Source organism: Juglans regia, chromosome 1, assembly GCF_001411555.2.
Source record: "Juglans regia cultivar Chandler chromosome 1, Walnut 2.0, whole genome shotgun sequence".
NCBI lineage: Eukaryota > Viridiplantae > Streptophyta > Magnoliopsida > Fagales > Juglandaceae > Juglans > Juglans regia.
This window is the reverse complement of record NC_049901.1, coordinates 1,035,860-1,050,950: the sequence shown is the minus strand read 5'-3', so window position 1 is coordinate 1,050,950 and position 15,091 is coordinate 1,035,860. Positions and strand designations below refer to the sequence as shown.

Here is a 15,091-nt window from a genome sequence, read left to right as displayed (position 1 = left end):
ATATGTATAGTATTTTTTTTAGATCAAGATTATCATGTATTGTATTGATCTAATAATAATACATGGATGTGGATGGATGGATGGAAAAATGCACGGTGTAATTTTTTGGAAAGTTGGGAATTGAGATTTTGCCCAAGTTATAAGAGTATTGGTATTGGATTCATCAAATGAGTTCAATCTCTTAAATTTGATAAATTTATGTTTAAAATCATTATATTGAATTCATCAAATACTAAAATCTAAAACTTTGAGATACAATATATTTCAATTCATTTTTAAATTTGTAGATTTACTATTCATTCTTTATAACCATTATTTTATTTATTTAAATTATTATTTTTTAATTTTAAGTCATAATATATTTAAGTTGAAAAATAATAATTTAAGTATTAAATTAAATGATTAATTAATATATAGTTAATGTAATTATAAAATATGAAAAAATAAATTAAAAATATTATTATTAAAAAAAATTATATTATTATTTTAATAAACCTAATATAAAGTTATGGATAGAAAATTTTAAATTTATGAAAAATATATTTTTTTTTTATCACATTTTAAAGATAAAATTAATGAATTCAGTGCGCTATAAGGATAAAGGGTATGGATGGAAATGCGAGGGGTAAGCATCTTTTGTACCGCCAACCCCACGTGCCCTCTTTCACATCATTATTATCACACACACACGACAAAAGTGAGAATTTTTCTTTCTTTCTGTGGAAGAAAGCGAGAAAGCATGAAGGAGCGAATTTTGGTTGAGTTTCTAACTTTACATGACTCGTTCACTTCACAAAACTGGTATCAATTTATTTTATTTTATTTTTTATTATATTTTTTTTAATACTCATATGAAATAAAATAAAATAAAAAATTTAATTTTTTAAAATTTTAAAATTTTAAAATAAAAATAATATTAAAAATATATATTATAATAATATTTTATTTTATTTATAATTTTAATTTTAATTTATTACATCTCATTTGTAAAAACAAAAATCTTTAACGTGATTGGTTAAATCTTAAAAAGGGTTTTTTTTTTTTTGTTTTTATCTTGCTCCAAGTATATATAGGTAATATTTAACATATGGTTAAATGGGCCCCGAATTTTGACAGGTACAACGGTAACACTAACACCTGTTATGTACTTTTTCTTTTGGGTCCGGGGGAGGACGGTGACACCTTGATTTTGACCAATTAAGATGTATTTAAGATCATAATATTAGAAACAACTCTAAAATTTATAACATTTGTGTAATAATTTTTTTTTTTTTTGGTAAAAAATTAGTAAATTTTTTATACTTTTTCATAGTAAATACACTTTTTTATAAAAGATCTTTAATTATAAAAAGGTTATACATATTGAATTTGTATATATCATTATTCATTTAGAATAGGTTAATCTTTTTCAATCACTTGCATGATTCAATGATGTGAGTTTGTTCGCATCTAAATAATAGTTGCCAACGATAAAGAATTGGATCGGAGGAAGGGGGTGGAGCAAGCTGCAGGACAAGAGTAATAGTAGTAGTAGTAGTCTGATTATAAAGGGAGGCAGGCAGGCAGAGAAAATTAATTAAAGGAGGTAGCTAGTCTTAGCATTTTATTAGCAGAAAGAAAATCATGCATTAATGGTAGTTAATTGTGAAGGGATATATTAATTAGGGCAAAAAGGGTTGGGCTTCTACACTTGGAAGCCACGAAAAGAATAACGTAAAGTATAAAAGTGTTGCGTGCGGGCGGGCCGGCCGTACAGTGGCAGAAGCACCACCTGCTACTGGAAACCTTTTCGTTTTTTAAAGCATTTGGGGGTGCAAACAAGAGAGAATTATAGGAGGATCATCTGCTTTGATCGATATATAGATGAGCCTAATTATCATGTAATATGATGTACTTAGTTCGGTCATGTTAATGTATATATTGTCAAACCCTAATTAAGTGATGAACTGATCCCCGATCTCATACTGCATGCATGTTGATCATCATGTGTAGCTAGCTAGCAAATTACAAGCATTTACCAATGCATGCCTCCCATGCATCGAGACTCCAATTAATTCCCCTTCTAATTATTAAGACACTAGTACTGTGAGTACTGATACCTCTCAAACTTAATTTTTGGAACAGATTATATATATATAGGATATATATACCCTCCAGCTACTGGCCTGATTCATTTTAACTTCAAAAATTAATTATATGTTTCACAATATATATGTGTGTGTGTATATATATATACATACATACTACATGCTAGCTGCACTAATCATGCGTCGAAGCAGTGTTAACCTGCAGGATATATATCTTTACGTACGTACAAGTATTAGTCCTGATGATCAAGGACGTACGTACGTTGGCCATCCATCTACTACTGATATATATATTCAAGCTGGAAGACATATGCATCTTAATTAATGTGGAATCTTTTTCTTGCTTGTGTGTATAAATATATATATATATATATATCAATTATCGGTTCAGCACTACGTGCTACGTAGACTGTTAATTTGTTTTATTTAGTTGGATAATATTAATGACTTTAGCGAGCATATAAATTAAATGATAATGAACTAATTATATATACGTATGTACTCGGCATTTTTCTTATCTGCCTACTATATATATATATATATATATTTAAGTACTACCACTAATTATAAGTAGTACTCTTAAATATTATTAATTGGTTTATAATAATTAAAAAGTAAACAATGCATGATGACTTGGTCTTGTAGCTAGCATTTATCATGTACGTACGAATTGATCAATAATTATTCTAACACGAGTACTGATCATCTCATGATGCATGCTGCATGCTAGCTCCTCTTTTGGACTTCTAACTCCACTAATAATTTATAACAAATTATATATAGATGGTCTTTCATCCAAGCATAACTTGTCAAAAAATATGACAAAGTTCCAACACGAGTCATGATTAGTTAGTGAATAATATTATAAGTACGTACATGCATTCCCTCAATCCACGACGATCGATTTCTTTTCTCGCGCCATTCCAATTATCACAGTACCAGCTTGCATTAATATTTATCATCTCCATTACTAATTTATATATCTTAAAACATATATATATATATATATAGTTAATCGCACTTAATTGATACACCATCAATGTCCAGTGATCAATTGCATGCACCAGATGATCAGAATTAATGGTAAAAACAAAAAATATATAGATCATAAAACAACAAAATTTCTTCAGTTCTCCATTAACGTTGGTAACAATTAGTAATAAATGTGGTGTTTCCGGGACAGCATGCATTATGGAAGGGGACATTAATATTGTGTCAGTACTGGCCCACTCATGATGAACAGTTAATTATATCTTAATTAGCTTAACCATGGATCGAGTACTGATCATTGTAATTAGATGTAGCACTGATCTAGCTAGGCGCTGACAAATATATATAATTTTAGAAGAAGAATCATATATTGTCAACTTCTTGAGCAAATAGAAGTACTTACATAGAAATGTTGTCATGTCATGAAACAAGAGCGTTGTCTGATGCTTGGGGAAGGCCCGCAGTAGTGGCACGAAAGAGAGGCTAATTCGTGATTAATATATCATGTACAACACATTTTGCATGGTTATTTAATATGAAAATGATCAGAGCTAGCTAGGAAAGATATCAGATATGATAGAGAAATTAAGAGAGAGGGCAGGCTTGCGCGCATGTAGTGATGTGTTTTGGAAAGAAATGCCGCCTGAGAGAGAGGGAAAGGGTTAGGGACAAGCACTGCATGCCTTTGGCAAATCCAAGGCCTAGGCGGCGTCACCGACGCCACATCCGACGATTTTGCCTATGTCTCCTTTTTGTCCTTTTTCTGGACCCCTTTCATTTCTTCTTCCCTCGATCGCCTTCTCACCTCCTAGCTAGCTTCCTCCTTGATCACTTTCTGTAATCTTCTATTTAATTAACAATTAGCCTACTACTACTACTAGTCTTTAATTAGCTAAAAGATTCCATGTAATAATTAAAGTGATTAATCTTAAGTACTACTACGCGGGTGGAACTGAATTTTTTAATAATATATAATAATAATAATAATAATGTAGATGCCTAACTAGCTAAATACCTGCCCGGGATCGATACTTCAACTCGTTATATATTTAATGCATTTTAATTCATTTAAGTTTTCTAAGCAACTGCATGGTCATCCATATATATATGCTATTGTACATTTTCTCAACAAAAGAAATAAAGGTAGGTACCATTAATGATCTTATATATATATATATATATATATATATATAATCCAAATCATGTTTATTAACCTTATAACCGTCTATCTTGTTATAATTTATTATATATAACTAGCTAGCTAGCGCATATATAAATAAATATATATATATATATATATATACACATATAGGTAAATGACTGATGCATAAAGTTTTTTAATTGTTATATATATATATATAATATGTATGTATATATATAATTGCAATAATTATATATCTCCGGCAAATAACAATGTGCTAGATGGACTCACTTGTCCAGCTAGCGTTTTGCTATGTACATATTATTTATACAAAATGGGTAAAGTCATCTTATATATGTGTGCATGATTTTGTTGGGAGAGTCAGATCGAGACGGCCTCCCATATAACTGCTTTCACTGTGCAACTCTTTGACATTTCCCGATCGATCGATACATACATACATACATACATACATACATACATACATACATACATATGTATATAAATAATATAATCATCGTTATTGATATATAGGAATTAGAACTCCACTAGCTACCAGAGACCGAGTCGAGGGCATCAAATATTAATGGATCTTCTTCTTACATATTGTTAATCTAATTAATTAATTAAAATTAACAACATTTTAGCGTTCTATAGATATTGTCAACCTTCTTAATTTTTGGAAATGACCTCCTTAAATATTAGATAAGCCCTTCTCCGTCCCTTAATATTACACATTATACCAACATTTTTCCTTGTAGGCTTTTTTCCCTTTCATATTTTCATTTTCTTTATTTAAAAAAAAACATTATTGACATGATTTTTTTATGAATTTTTGTCTTTTTTGTAAACCTATTATATATATATATATATACATATATCTACAACGTCGTTTAATATTTTTCGATAATATATATATATATATTCTGAACTTGGAATGCAAAAGTGATATAAAATTGAAGTACACGTAAAACCTTTTTTGGTTTGGTTTATATGTCTAAAGGATGATCAGAATGTATATATTAATACTCAGCAACAAGAAAAACTTCCAATTAATATTCCAACTTTATTCCGACTACCTTGTTCTCAGTGGGCCGGCCCAAGGAAAGTGGGTCCCAGATCACAACTTATAAATTGTCTTCATGTACCACAAGCACGGGATTTCCCAAGGCTGAATTCCAAGTAGAGTTAAAAAAAATGTATAGCCCTAATCGACAAAACCATCACTCTATAATACAGCTAATTATTAATCTGAATGTAGGAGATGAAATGGAGGTGATTAATCACAAACCTCCAATCAAATGCGATTGCATTTGGGTTTTGTCCCTTATCTACTCCTTTTCTGAAGGAAACTGGACAAAAGAGACAAACCCACCCCCAAATAAGAAGAAAAAAAATAAGGAGACAGTTTCTTCTCATTCTCGACCTATACCATACCAACTCTTGCATAGAAACCATTAATACTTCAAACACATTCCATCTTTCTCCATCCGCTGCAAAGAGAGCGAATATTATAGCGAGGGTACTTTCATTTTATATATACTACTCTTCTGAGTATTGATCAGTTTGCCCGTCCTTTGAGGTGGGAGAGAAAAGATGATTAATTCCCTATGCGGAAGCATGGGTTCCCTCAAGAGTACTGAAGACTCAAGCACCACACCCCAACCAACTTCTCCTGATGAATCATTTTCAGAATCTAAGATCAAAACTACTACTACTACTACTACTACAGCTCTACACTCGGATCTGGAACACAATAGTCTAACCCCACCAAGCCTCAACTTCCCAACTCTTAAATTTGACTTGGATGGAGATGTTGAAGTCCAATCGCCAGATAGTTCTCTTTGGGAATCCTTTTTCGCTGATCAGTTGGATGGCGATTTTATGATTTCGTCACCAGTGAGGAACTTGCCATCACCACAAACTTCAGCTTACAATTACAACCACAACTACGCTCAGGCAATGCAGGTGCAGAGTCTCTCAGGGTACTCTCCTCCTCGCTTCTCAGCTTTCAGCAGCAGCCAAAAAGGAAAGGGACTAAGCCCACTCCAGAGGGTCTTTAACTCGCCAAAGAATCAGTATATGAAACCAGACGGCCTTTCACTGTCAACTATTGAGGACTTTTTAGATGATTATCAAAGGGAGGAGTTTGGAGCGTACCCGACGACAAAGGTATTGTCCGGTATTGGAAGCTCGTCTCAGTGTTTCGATATGCCAACCCTGCTTCCCGCAGTGGACGGCTTGACAATGGCCAATTCTTCCAGGTTTTGCGGTTCAGTGAATGAAACATCGACTCCTGGAGGTTCTCAACTGACCCAAGAGAGGGATATTTATCAAATAGGCTCTACTGCGGGTGCACCATTATCACAACAGCTGCAACATGAGCGCCAGCAAGAGAAGCAACTGCAGCAAAAGCAGCCACAACCACGAACACAGGAACAACACCAACAGAATCTTAACCATAATAACCTGATAGTGCCTCTTCCGATTGACACTGAGCAGGTGATCAATATGTCTCTACTGAAGAGAAACTTGTTTTTTCCTCTTGAATTTTGTAGCACGCATGGATGTTGACTTTAAATTTATTTAGAAGAAATTTGTAGCACGCAAGTGCTGTACATCAAAGTCCTTTTCCAGATTGATATTTTGGATCATTTTAAAAAAGTTGAGTAATTTTCTTTAATTTCCCACTTTAAACACCGGACGTCTGTTTCCATATATATTACAGGAACAAGATAGTGGCCTTCAGCTGGTGCACCTCCTTCTAGCTTGTGCTGAAGCAGTTGCGAAAGAAGACTACATGCTAGCAAGGAGATACCTCCACCACCTCAATCGGGTTGTCACACCTCTGGGCGACTCCATGCAGCGGGTAGCTTCCTGCTTCACCGAAGCCCTAAGTGCAAGACTAGCTGCCACGCTTAGCAATACAACCAAACCCAGCGCGTCCATCCCAAAGCCCTTCTCTCCATTTCTACCAAACTCGCTAGAAATCCTCAAGATTTACCAAATCGTCTACCAGGCTTGCCCTTACATAAAATTCGCTCACTTCACCGCCAATCAAGCTATATTTGAGGCCTTTGAAGCCGAAGAACGTGTCCATGTGATAGATTTAGATATTCTTCAAGGCTACCAATGGCCGGCTTTCATGCAAGCCCTAGCGGCGCGACCTAGCGGGGCTCCATTTCTCCGTATAACGGGTGTCGGAGCCTCCATAGAGGCTGTGAGTGAGACGGGAAGGTGTTTAACAGAGTTAGCTCACTCTCTTCATATCCCCTTCGAATTCCACCCGGTGGGTGAGCAATTAGAAGACCTTCAAGCACACATGTTTAACCGACGAGTTGGTGAGGCACTGGCTGTGAATACCGTAAACCGTCTCCATCGCGTTCCCGGAAATTACCTTGGGAACTTACTAACAATGATCCGAGACCAAGCTCCCAACATCGTAACCCTAGTGGAACAAGAAGCAAGCCACAACGGCCCATACTTTTTGGGTAGGTTTCTTGAGGCACTGCATTACTACTCGGCTATTTTTGACTCGCTGGACGCAACCTTTCCACCGGACTCGTCACAGAGAGCGAAGGTGGAGCAGTACATATTCGCGCCGGAGATACGTAACATAGTGGCGTCTGAGGGGGCAGAGAGGATAGAGAGGCATGAGAGGTTGGAGAAGTGGAGGAAGCTAATGGAAGGGAAGGGATTCAAGGGAGTGCCACTGAGTGCCAACGCGGTGACACAGTCGAAGATATTGCTGGGTTTGTATTCTTGTGATGGGTATAGGCTGACTGAGGACATGGGTTGTTTGCTCTTAGGGTGGCAAGATAGGTCCCTTATTGCAGCTTCTGCATGGCGATGCTGATCATCATCATCTTCGGCTTCTACGTACGTGCATGCATCATGTCTTTTGAAGCTTTAATTAATTAATTGTTAAAATATTTTGTGTTTAAGATCAGTTAGTTTCTTTTATATTAATATTTATCCATGTAACCAAGCCGAAGGAAGAAAATAAGAAATGTGCCAAAGAAAAAAACGGGGGGGACCAGGCCAGATATGTACGTAGAAAATGACCTTAGGGATTAGGTCAATATTAATTAATTAATTTATACATATATATCTATATATATATATATATATTTCTGTTCAATAACGGAGCTAAACATAATATTTTATTGCACAGAGGCTCCATCGAAGTGATTCCCGTCGTTGAAGATGTCGTTACCCTATTGGATTGGATTGGCAGTAAATTACGACGGGGATTTTTCATCTAATTAATTACAAGTTTTTTTCGTTCTGTTATTGGCCGAACGTGAACGTGAACGTGAAAGCGAAGCGAAGCTGATAAGGCCCATACATACATATACAAACACGACGAGGACTCAAAAGAAAAGTTTGGGCCAAGCATGTATGACAGGGTCCAGGGACCAAAAGGGCTTTTAGATTCCGCCTGAGTATGCCTCTAATTCGTTAAACAGTACCATCTTTGGCAACATAAGAAGATTGGAAACAAATCAAGGCTTTCATAATTTTATAGAATAGGTAAGACCACAGCTATCAAAATACATAAAACACCCATTTTATAAAATGCAAATACATAATCACAGACATGCGTTGTTACACAGGTGCGCCCACCAACAAACATGTAACAATGAGGGATGGGACTGTTTCACAAATTATTCTCTCTTTCCAGCAGCTCCATGGCCCAGGAGGTCCCAAGAACCCCAAGCCAGCCTCGCAAGCTTAATGCTGGAACAAGAACTCTCGTACTAGTTACAATATGGAACAAGAACAAATACTTTTTCTTGGGGCCTCGTCAACCTTCTTTTCTGTTCAGACAAACAAACAAATTAAAGCGGGTACATAGAAAGAACAATCTGCACTTTGATGTCTTATCGCAACTTTTAATTTGTGCACTTTTTTTTAATGGAAGGAAAAATTACTTATTTTAGTGCAAAAAGATAGTGATTAAATGATTCACATGTGATCTTCAAAGTTTCTACCCTGTGCGTATCACCAGCATGTTAATCTGAAAATGCATTCTATGATTACGAACGCCAATTTTAACCATTGGAAAAGAGCATCCATGAATCATGATACTGACTCTGCTTCCACAGTATTAAGGACAAGGAAAATCAACTTATACCACAATGGGAAAGCGCAATGACGAACTCAAATAAAAATACATTATAGGCGAAACATATCACTTGCAGCCAAACTCAACATACACAATAATCCCGGCAGAACAGCTTGAAATACATTAATTTATAGAAAATGAATATATAAAGAAAACTACCTGTTTTTGCTTTTGCTAGAGATGGTTGTACAACAGCATGCATGGTGATAACTCCTCTTGGAAGCTCACCAAAAGGTACTCTACACTGGCCGACAGTCTTGTTGTTTTCCAATACTTTCCCCGCATTTATCAGTTTTACGTCATTTGCTCCCTTGGGCACAATTTTCTTATCTAAGACAAACCAGAACATATAGGTCCAATGTTAAAATGGAAAACAGATATCCAAAAAAATGAGCAAATAGAAAGTGGAGAAGAAGAATAAAGACAAAGTCAGTACCAAAGCCATCATGTATAGCTAAAATGCCCTAATTACTGCCTTTCTTGACAACATTATAGGCATGGCTAAAAGGTACAAGCAGAAACAGGTCCTTTGAAGGTAACCAGTGACCACATCATGTTCTAATAAACTGCAGACCAAAGCAAATTCATGCATGGTACAAATAGCCATAAAGTCAATCTGGCAGGAAAAATTACCGGCACAGTTTGTTTAGATAAGAATTTGGAAATGGGGAGGGAATTCAAGTGAAGCGGCAAAGAATTGAGCCATACAGTAACAATTAGAATATGTGATTTGTAAAAGTCGTGTAAAAAAAATTATAAGTGATCGACTCGTGTCACCTTGTCAACTGTTATGCTAGTCTTTGTTTCTTAAAATATCACCCATTTGAAACCATATAGATTCTTAAAATTCATTATTTCAATCCAAAAGGAAGTTATGGCTGCAACTTTATTCACATCCACAGCTAGCCAGATGCATGAGAAGTAAGCAATGGATAGGAGGTACACAGGATTCCAACAGTGTAGTAACACGGCTTAAGCCAAACCTTACCAATCTTCCTCAACAAGACATGGCACATTTAGCCCTTAAACCCTTGAAATGTCTTAAGCCAAAACTTACACTATCAAACTTGAAAATGAAGTTTCATATCCTTGGAAAATCAATTAGATCAAACACCTCATACTAATCCTATATATTAGGGATGAAAACCGACGTCATTGGCGTCGGTTTTTGGGCAAAACCGACGCCGACCGACGTCTGGAAAAATGGGGGAGGCGCCAACCGTAACCGGTCGATGCGGAGGAGGACAACGATCGAGGCGGTTCTCAGTTGGTGTCGGTTCTCTGGCTGTTCTACTGAGAGAGTGTGAGAGAGAGAGAGAGAGAGAGAGAGAGAGAGAGACAGTTGCAGGATCGGATTTGGGAAGAAGAAGACTCTTATCGAAACGACGCCATTTCACTTAAGTTTAAGTGGAACGGCGTCGTTTCAGACTTATTATTATTTTCTTACATCCTTAATAAAACGACGCCGTTTGGTTTAATGCCAAACGGCATCATTGCCAGTATCTGTTGTAATACTTGTTAACTAAAACGACGTCGTTCCACTTAAACTTAAGTAAAACGGCGTCGTTTCGATAAGGATATATTAAAAAAAATAAGATTTTATTATATCGGTCGATTCAGCGATCCGGTCCAGCTTCAAACCAAGACCGAACCGCTGAACGTCAATTTCTTGAAATTTCCACCGCAAGCCGACAGGTTCTCCACTGGTTCCGGCCGGTCGGTTCGCGTCGGTGGCGGCCGGTGTTGGCAGTTTCTGTACAGCCCTACTATATATAATATATTCCCATCTTTATGTAATGAGTAGAGTATTGCATATCAAATCCAACCGCAAATCCACATCAACTTTGACAACTAAGGCCCCGTTTGGATTCAAAAAGTGTTTCATCTCATCTTAACATTACAACTTTTTCAAATTCTCACACAAAATATAATAAATAATTCAACTTTTTCAAATTTCAATTCAACTTTTTCAAATATCAAAATAATAATAATATTAAAAAATAATATTTTAACAATATTTTTTCAACTTTTATCTTTCATCTAAAACCATCTTATCTCATCTCTAAATCCAAACCAGCCCTAAAATGGATGACACAATATTAATAACTACTTATCATAAAAACATGATATTAATAACCAATTGGGATTGCCAAATTAGAAGGTTTTACCATACGGTAAGTGCCCCAACTTCATTTGCAATTTAAACTTTTGAGGCACCAAATTTTTTCTATTAGTTTTAATCGACTATGCTAGAAAAGAGGAGCAGGTCTACAAGGCAAGGATATACAATTAAACAGTGCCTTGATCCAAACTATGTGAGGATACAACAAATGAAATCATCCTACTTGAAGCACTTTTAAAAAAAATAAAAATAAAGAAAAATAAAGAAAAAGAAAAAGAAAGAAAGAAAAATTATCCTACTTGAAGCAACTAAGCAGCCAAAAAAACAATAATAATAATCTGCCACTTGATGAGCCTTTGAGCTCCAACCACCCCCAAAGACAAAAACAAAAAAACCTCAACGCGATTAACTTGGAGATCAGCTGCACAGTTTAAGGAACACAAAAGGAATGTCATATCCAGTAAGGTGTAATGCATCCATATCCTATAAATGGTAATTAACACACAGAGAGAAGACGAAGATTGCACAGTTAATGGATTCAAATGATGAGTTTAGAGGTAACAGCAAGATGACTCAATATTTGCAGATGCTATCTATCTGACTAGAATATACAATTTTTCTAAATTTCATGTTAGCATCTAATACAGATCAGAATAGAAGATCCTGAGCCAATACACATATATAAAAAAAATATACAATCCAGTTGTGGGTTTTACCACACTAACTTTCACCCAGGCATCCACAAGGCCACACTATAATATGACTTCGCCTCAATTTCCAACCTGACAACCACATACATGACTATTCTAAATCTAGCATAGTCATCAACGTTTATCGTGGTTCCCTCAAACTCTTAATGTGCTTCACAAGCTATGTAGGTCCACCAACTCACCCGAATGGAAGAGCAATATTCATTTGAAGTACCTATCCAGCGTGCACGTACATTCATTCCTAACAGTTATCAGAAATCATATGCTCTTTTATTTCTTCCAATTTTCTTCTACTGTACTGAAAACCTCTGTTATCATACTGCTCTATGGTAACTATCTATCAAGGTTGTATACATTTTCAAATTTCCACCAAGAACAAGCACAGTGAAGTGATAAAAGATAACTTGAAGGCATGTGGGAATGAAAGGAGGAGAGAAGAATAGGGGGAATGTGGATGGATCTAATAAAGAATGTAGCTTCCATAACACACTATAAGGGAAAATTCACAAGGACAACTTAGAAAGGAACCCAATATCTTGCCAGCCACTTTGCCATCACAAAAAGAAAGAAGGGTGCTAAGCTAATTCCAAATGTTAGGACTCTTACGTTTGGTATATCAGAATTCATATACATGAAACAACCTATAAAGAACATGCATCACACCACATTTACAACAATAGGATGACGGCAGGATGGGATTCATTATCCCCTATTTGTGGCTCACAATTTTTCCTCATTCTTTTCAGGACAGATACTCAATCAAGAAACTTAATAACCACAAAAATTGGCTGGACACAATGAAAGCACTACAAAATCTAACGTTTATTGTAAACTCTCTCCATATAACATTGAAGGCACATTACATCAGATATATGTTACCTTTAAGATTCTTGTGAGTAATCAATGACAGCTAGTTTTTGGTCAATATGACCCGGCCAGGGGTACAAGGCAAGCTCCAGAGATAAGGGTTTCCGGGGAGAAAACTCAAAACCGTGCCCACATAAACACAAATGTCAGGATATTTCTACAGCAGTGTTTCCGCCCACTTCAATCAGCCAAATGTAAATACTACACACAAATGCCTATCAAATGAACTTTTTCATCCTCCAAACTGCTATGTTGGAAATATAAATTGGACAACGATTAAAAAGATATATCAGGAAGCAATTGTTGAAACTAAATGCAGCACATAGCGTATTAACTCTCTGACCTTTTGGCCACTCGGTGACAATTTTCTCCTTGACCATTGCAACAGTCGAGGCTGGTGAGTAACGGAAAGGACCAATATCAGATCCATCATAGATTCGGAACTTGAGCTCCACCAGGTCCTCCTCCGGCATTTGAGCTCTTCCACCAATTCAATCCTTCAACAACAACGATTCACAACACCACCCTTTCCACACAAGAGTCACCACCCGCCTACACTAGAAAAATATCATAAGAGTAAGTTCCTCAGTTTGGCTCCCCAGAAAGTACAGGAAAGTAATGGGAAAAGGAGAAGTCTAATTTCAAATATGCATCTGTAAAATCTAAAACCGATATTAAAAAATTAAATAAAAAATCCTGAACACAACAGTCCCAAACTTCCTCCGTTTCACGGGTGAAATCTTCTAGGCAGCCAAACAGATTAAATAGCTGATAACCATAAGAGTCCAAGAGGATATGACATCCATACAGTAACTAGTGATTATTGGATAAAAAAGCAGAAATACGAAATAAATAATGAAAGAAACGAGGAAAAAAAAAAAAAAGTACCTGGAATGAGATGAAAGAATCACGAGCTTTGCTTTGGATTGGGTTTATGAGAGAAATCTGCGAAATTGGAAGAGGTAAAGTTGCTTCAGAAGCGAGAGAGGGAAACCCTAGACCCGATCTTGACGCGTTGAGCTTCTTTTGAAACTGTGTGGGATTCGATTAGGCCAATTTTCTTTGCTTTTATTCTTGTTTTCGGACTGGGGATTTTTTATTTTTACCTTTTTAAAGCCTCCTAGTCCTTGTTTTGCCGACTGTCGATTGGGAGGAGATCGTGGGATTCCGAACACAACTCTAATTTCTAGTCAGTAGTCACTGTCAGTACACGGTCTCTCTCTCTCTCTCTCTCTCTCTTTTCTATTACTCAGGTTGAATGTTACTTTTCTATTTCATTTTCCTTTTTTTTTTTTTTAAATTAATTTCAAATAGATTGGGATGAATTATAAATAATATTTGAGTTATAATAAATTTAATATTAGTTGTTCTTTTTTTAAAAAAATGTGAACAAATAATATATATCAATATTATAAAAGTACTATAATATCGTATTGTCAATGTCATGAAACTAATTTGAGATTTTTTGGATTTAGAATTAGAAAATCACATGATTAGTGGCAAGCTATCTTCACTGGCAGATTGCTATGCTCAAGAGTTTAGATAATTGAATTTACACTTCCTATTATCGATATTATAAATTGAGTCTATTTTATGTGTATTTATTTTTGTATCCTTTAAGCTTGGCAGTTGGCAGAGTCATTAATCGAAATTGGCGGCAACGTGTTTACAACCAAGCATTGACATTTGTTTGACTACAAGAAAACAAAAACAATGAATTTACGGTCCATTAACAACCCCATCCACACGGATTTGAAACTTGTTTAGAGTAGATATCGGGCCTGGCCGACAAGCTAATTGTTCATACTATTAAGAAGAGTAATATTAGGTAGAAATTTTAAATAGATAAATTTTATATAAGGTTTCGTTTGAATTTAAAGATAAATTTAGATAAGTTGAATAAAATATTATTAAAATATATTTTTTTATTATTTAAAAAAGTTAAATTATTTATTATATTTTATGTAAAAATTTAAAAAAATTATAATAATAAAATAACTTAAAAGTGAATTTTGAATTCAAATGAAGCCTAAGTCTTTTATAAAA

The 15,091-nt window shown here is 35.3% G+C and overlaps 2 protein-coding genes across 3 annotated transcripts; one reads left to right on the top strand and one right to left on the bottom strand.

Moving 5' to 3' along the window:
• Window positions 1–5,814: 5,814 nt before the first annotated feature.
• On the top strand, window positions 5,815–8,074 carry LOC109001324 (GRAS family protein RAM1-like). The gene is made up of 2 exons (XM_018978563.1): window positions 5,815–6,720; window positions 6,947–8,074. Exons 1-2 carry the CDS (start codon window positions 5,815–5,817, stop codon window positions 8,072–8,074), a joined length of 2,034 nt encoding a protein of 677 aa, XP_018834108.1.
• Window positions 8,075–8,712: 638 nt separating this feature from the next.
• On the bottom strand, window positions 8,713–14,204 carry LOC109001325 (membrane-anchored ubiquitin-fold protein 4). Of its 2 annotated transcripts, none has more exons than XM_018978566.2 (4): window positions 13,934–14,204; window positions 13,389–13,602; window positions 9,506–9,676; window positions 8,713–9,038 (listed from the first exon to the last, which is right to left on the bottom strand). In XM_018978566.2, the coding sequence occupies exons 2-4, from the start codon at window positions 13,516–13,518 to the stop codon at window positions 8,983–8,985; spliced, it is 357 nt and encodes a 118-aa protein (XP_018834111.1). In that variant the 5' UTR covers window positions 13,519–13,602; window positions 13,934–14,204; the 3' UTR covers window positions 8,713–8,982. The 2 variants fall into 2 exon arrangements, with proteins under 2 accessions (XP_018834111.1, XP_018834110.1); XM_018978565.2 differs by having other exon boundaries at window positions 13,389–13,597; window positions 13,934–14,203.
• Between the last annotated feature and the right edge of the window lie 887 nt (window positions 14,205–15,091).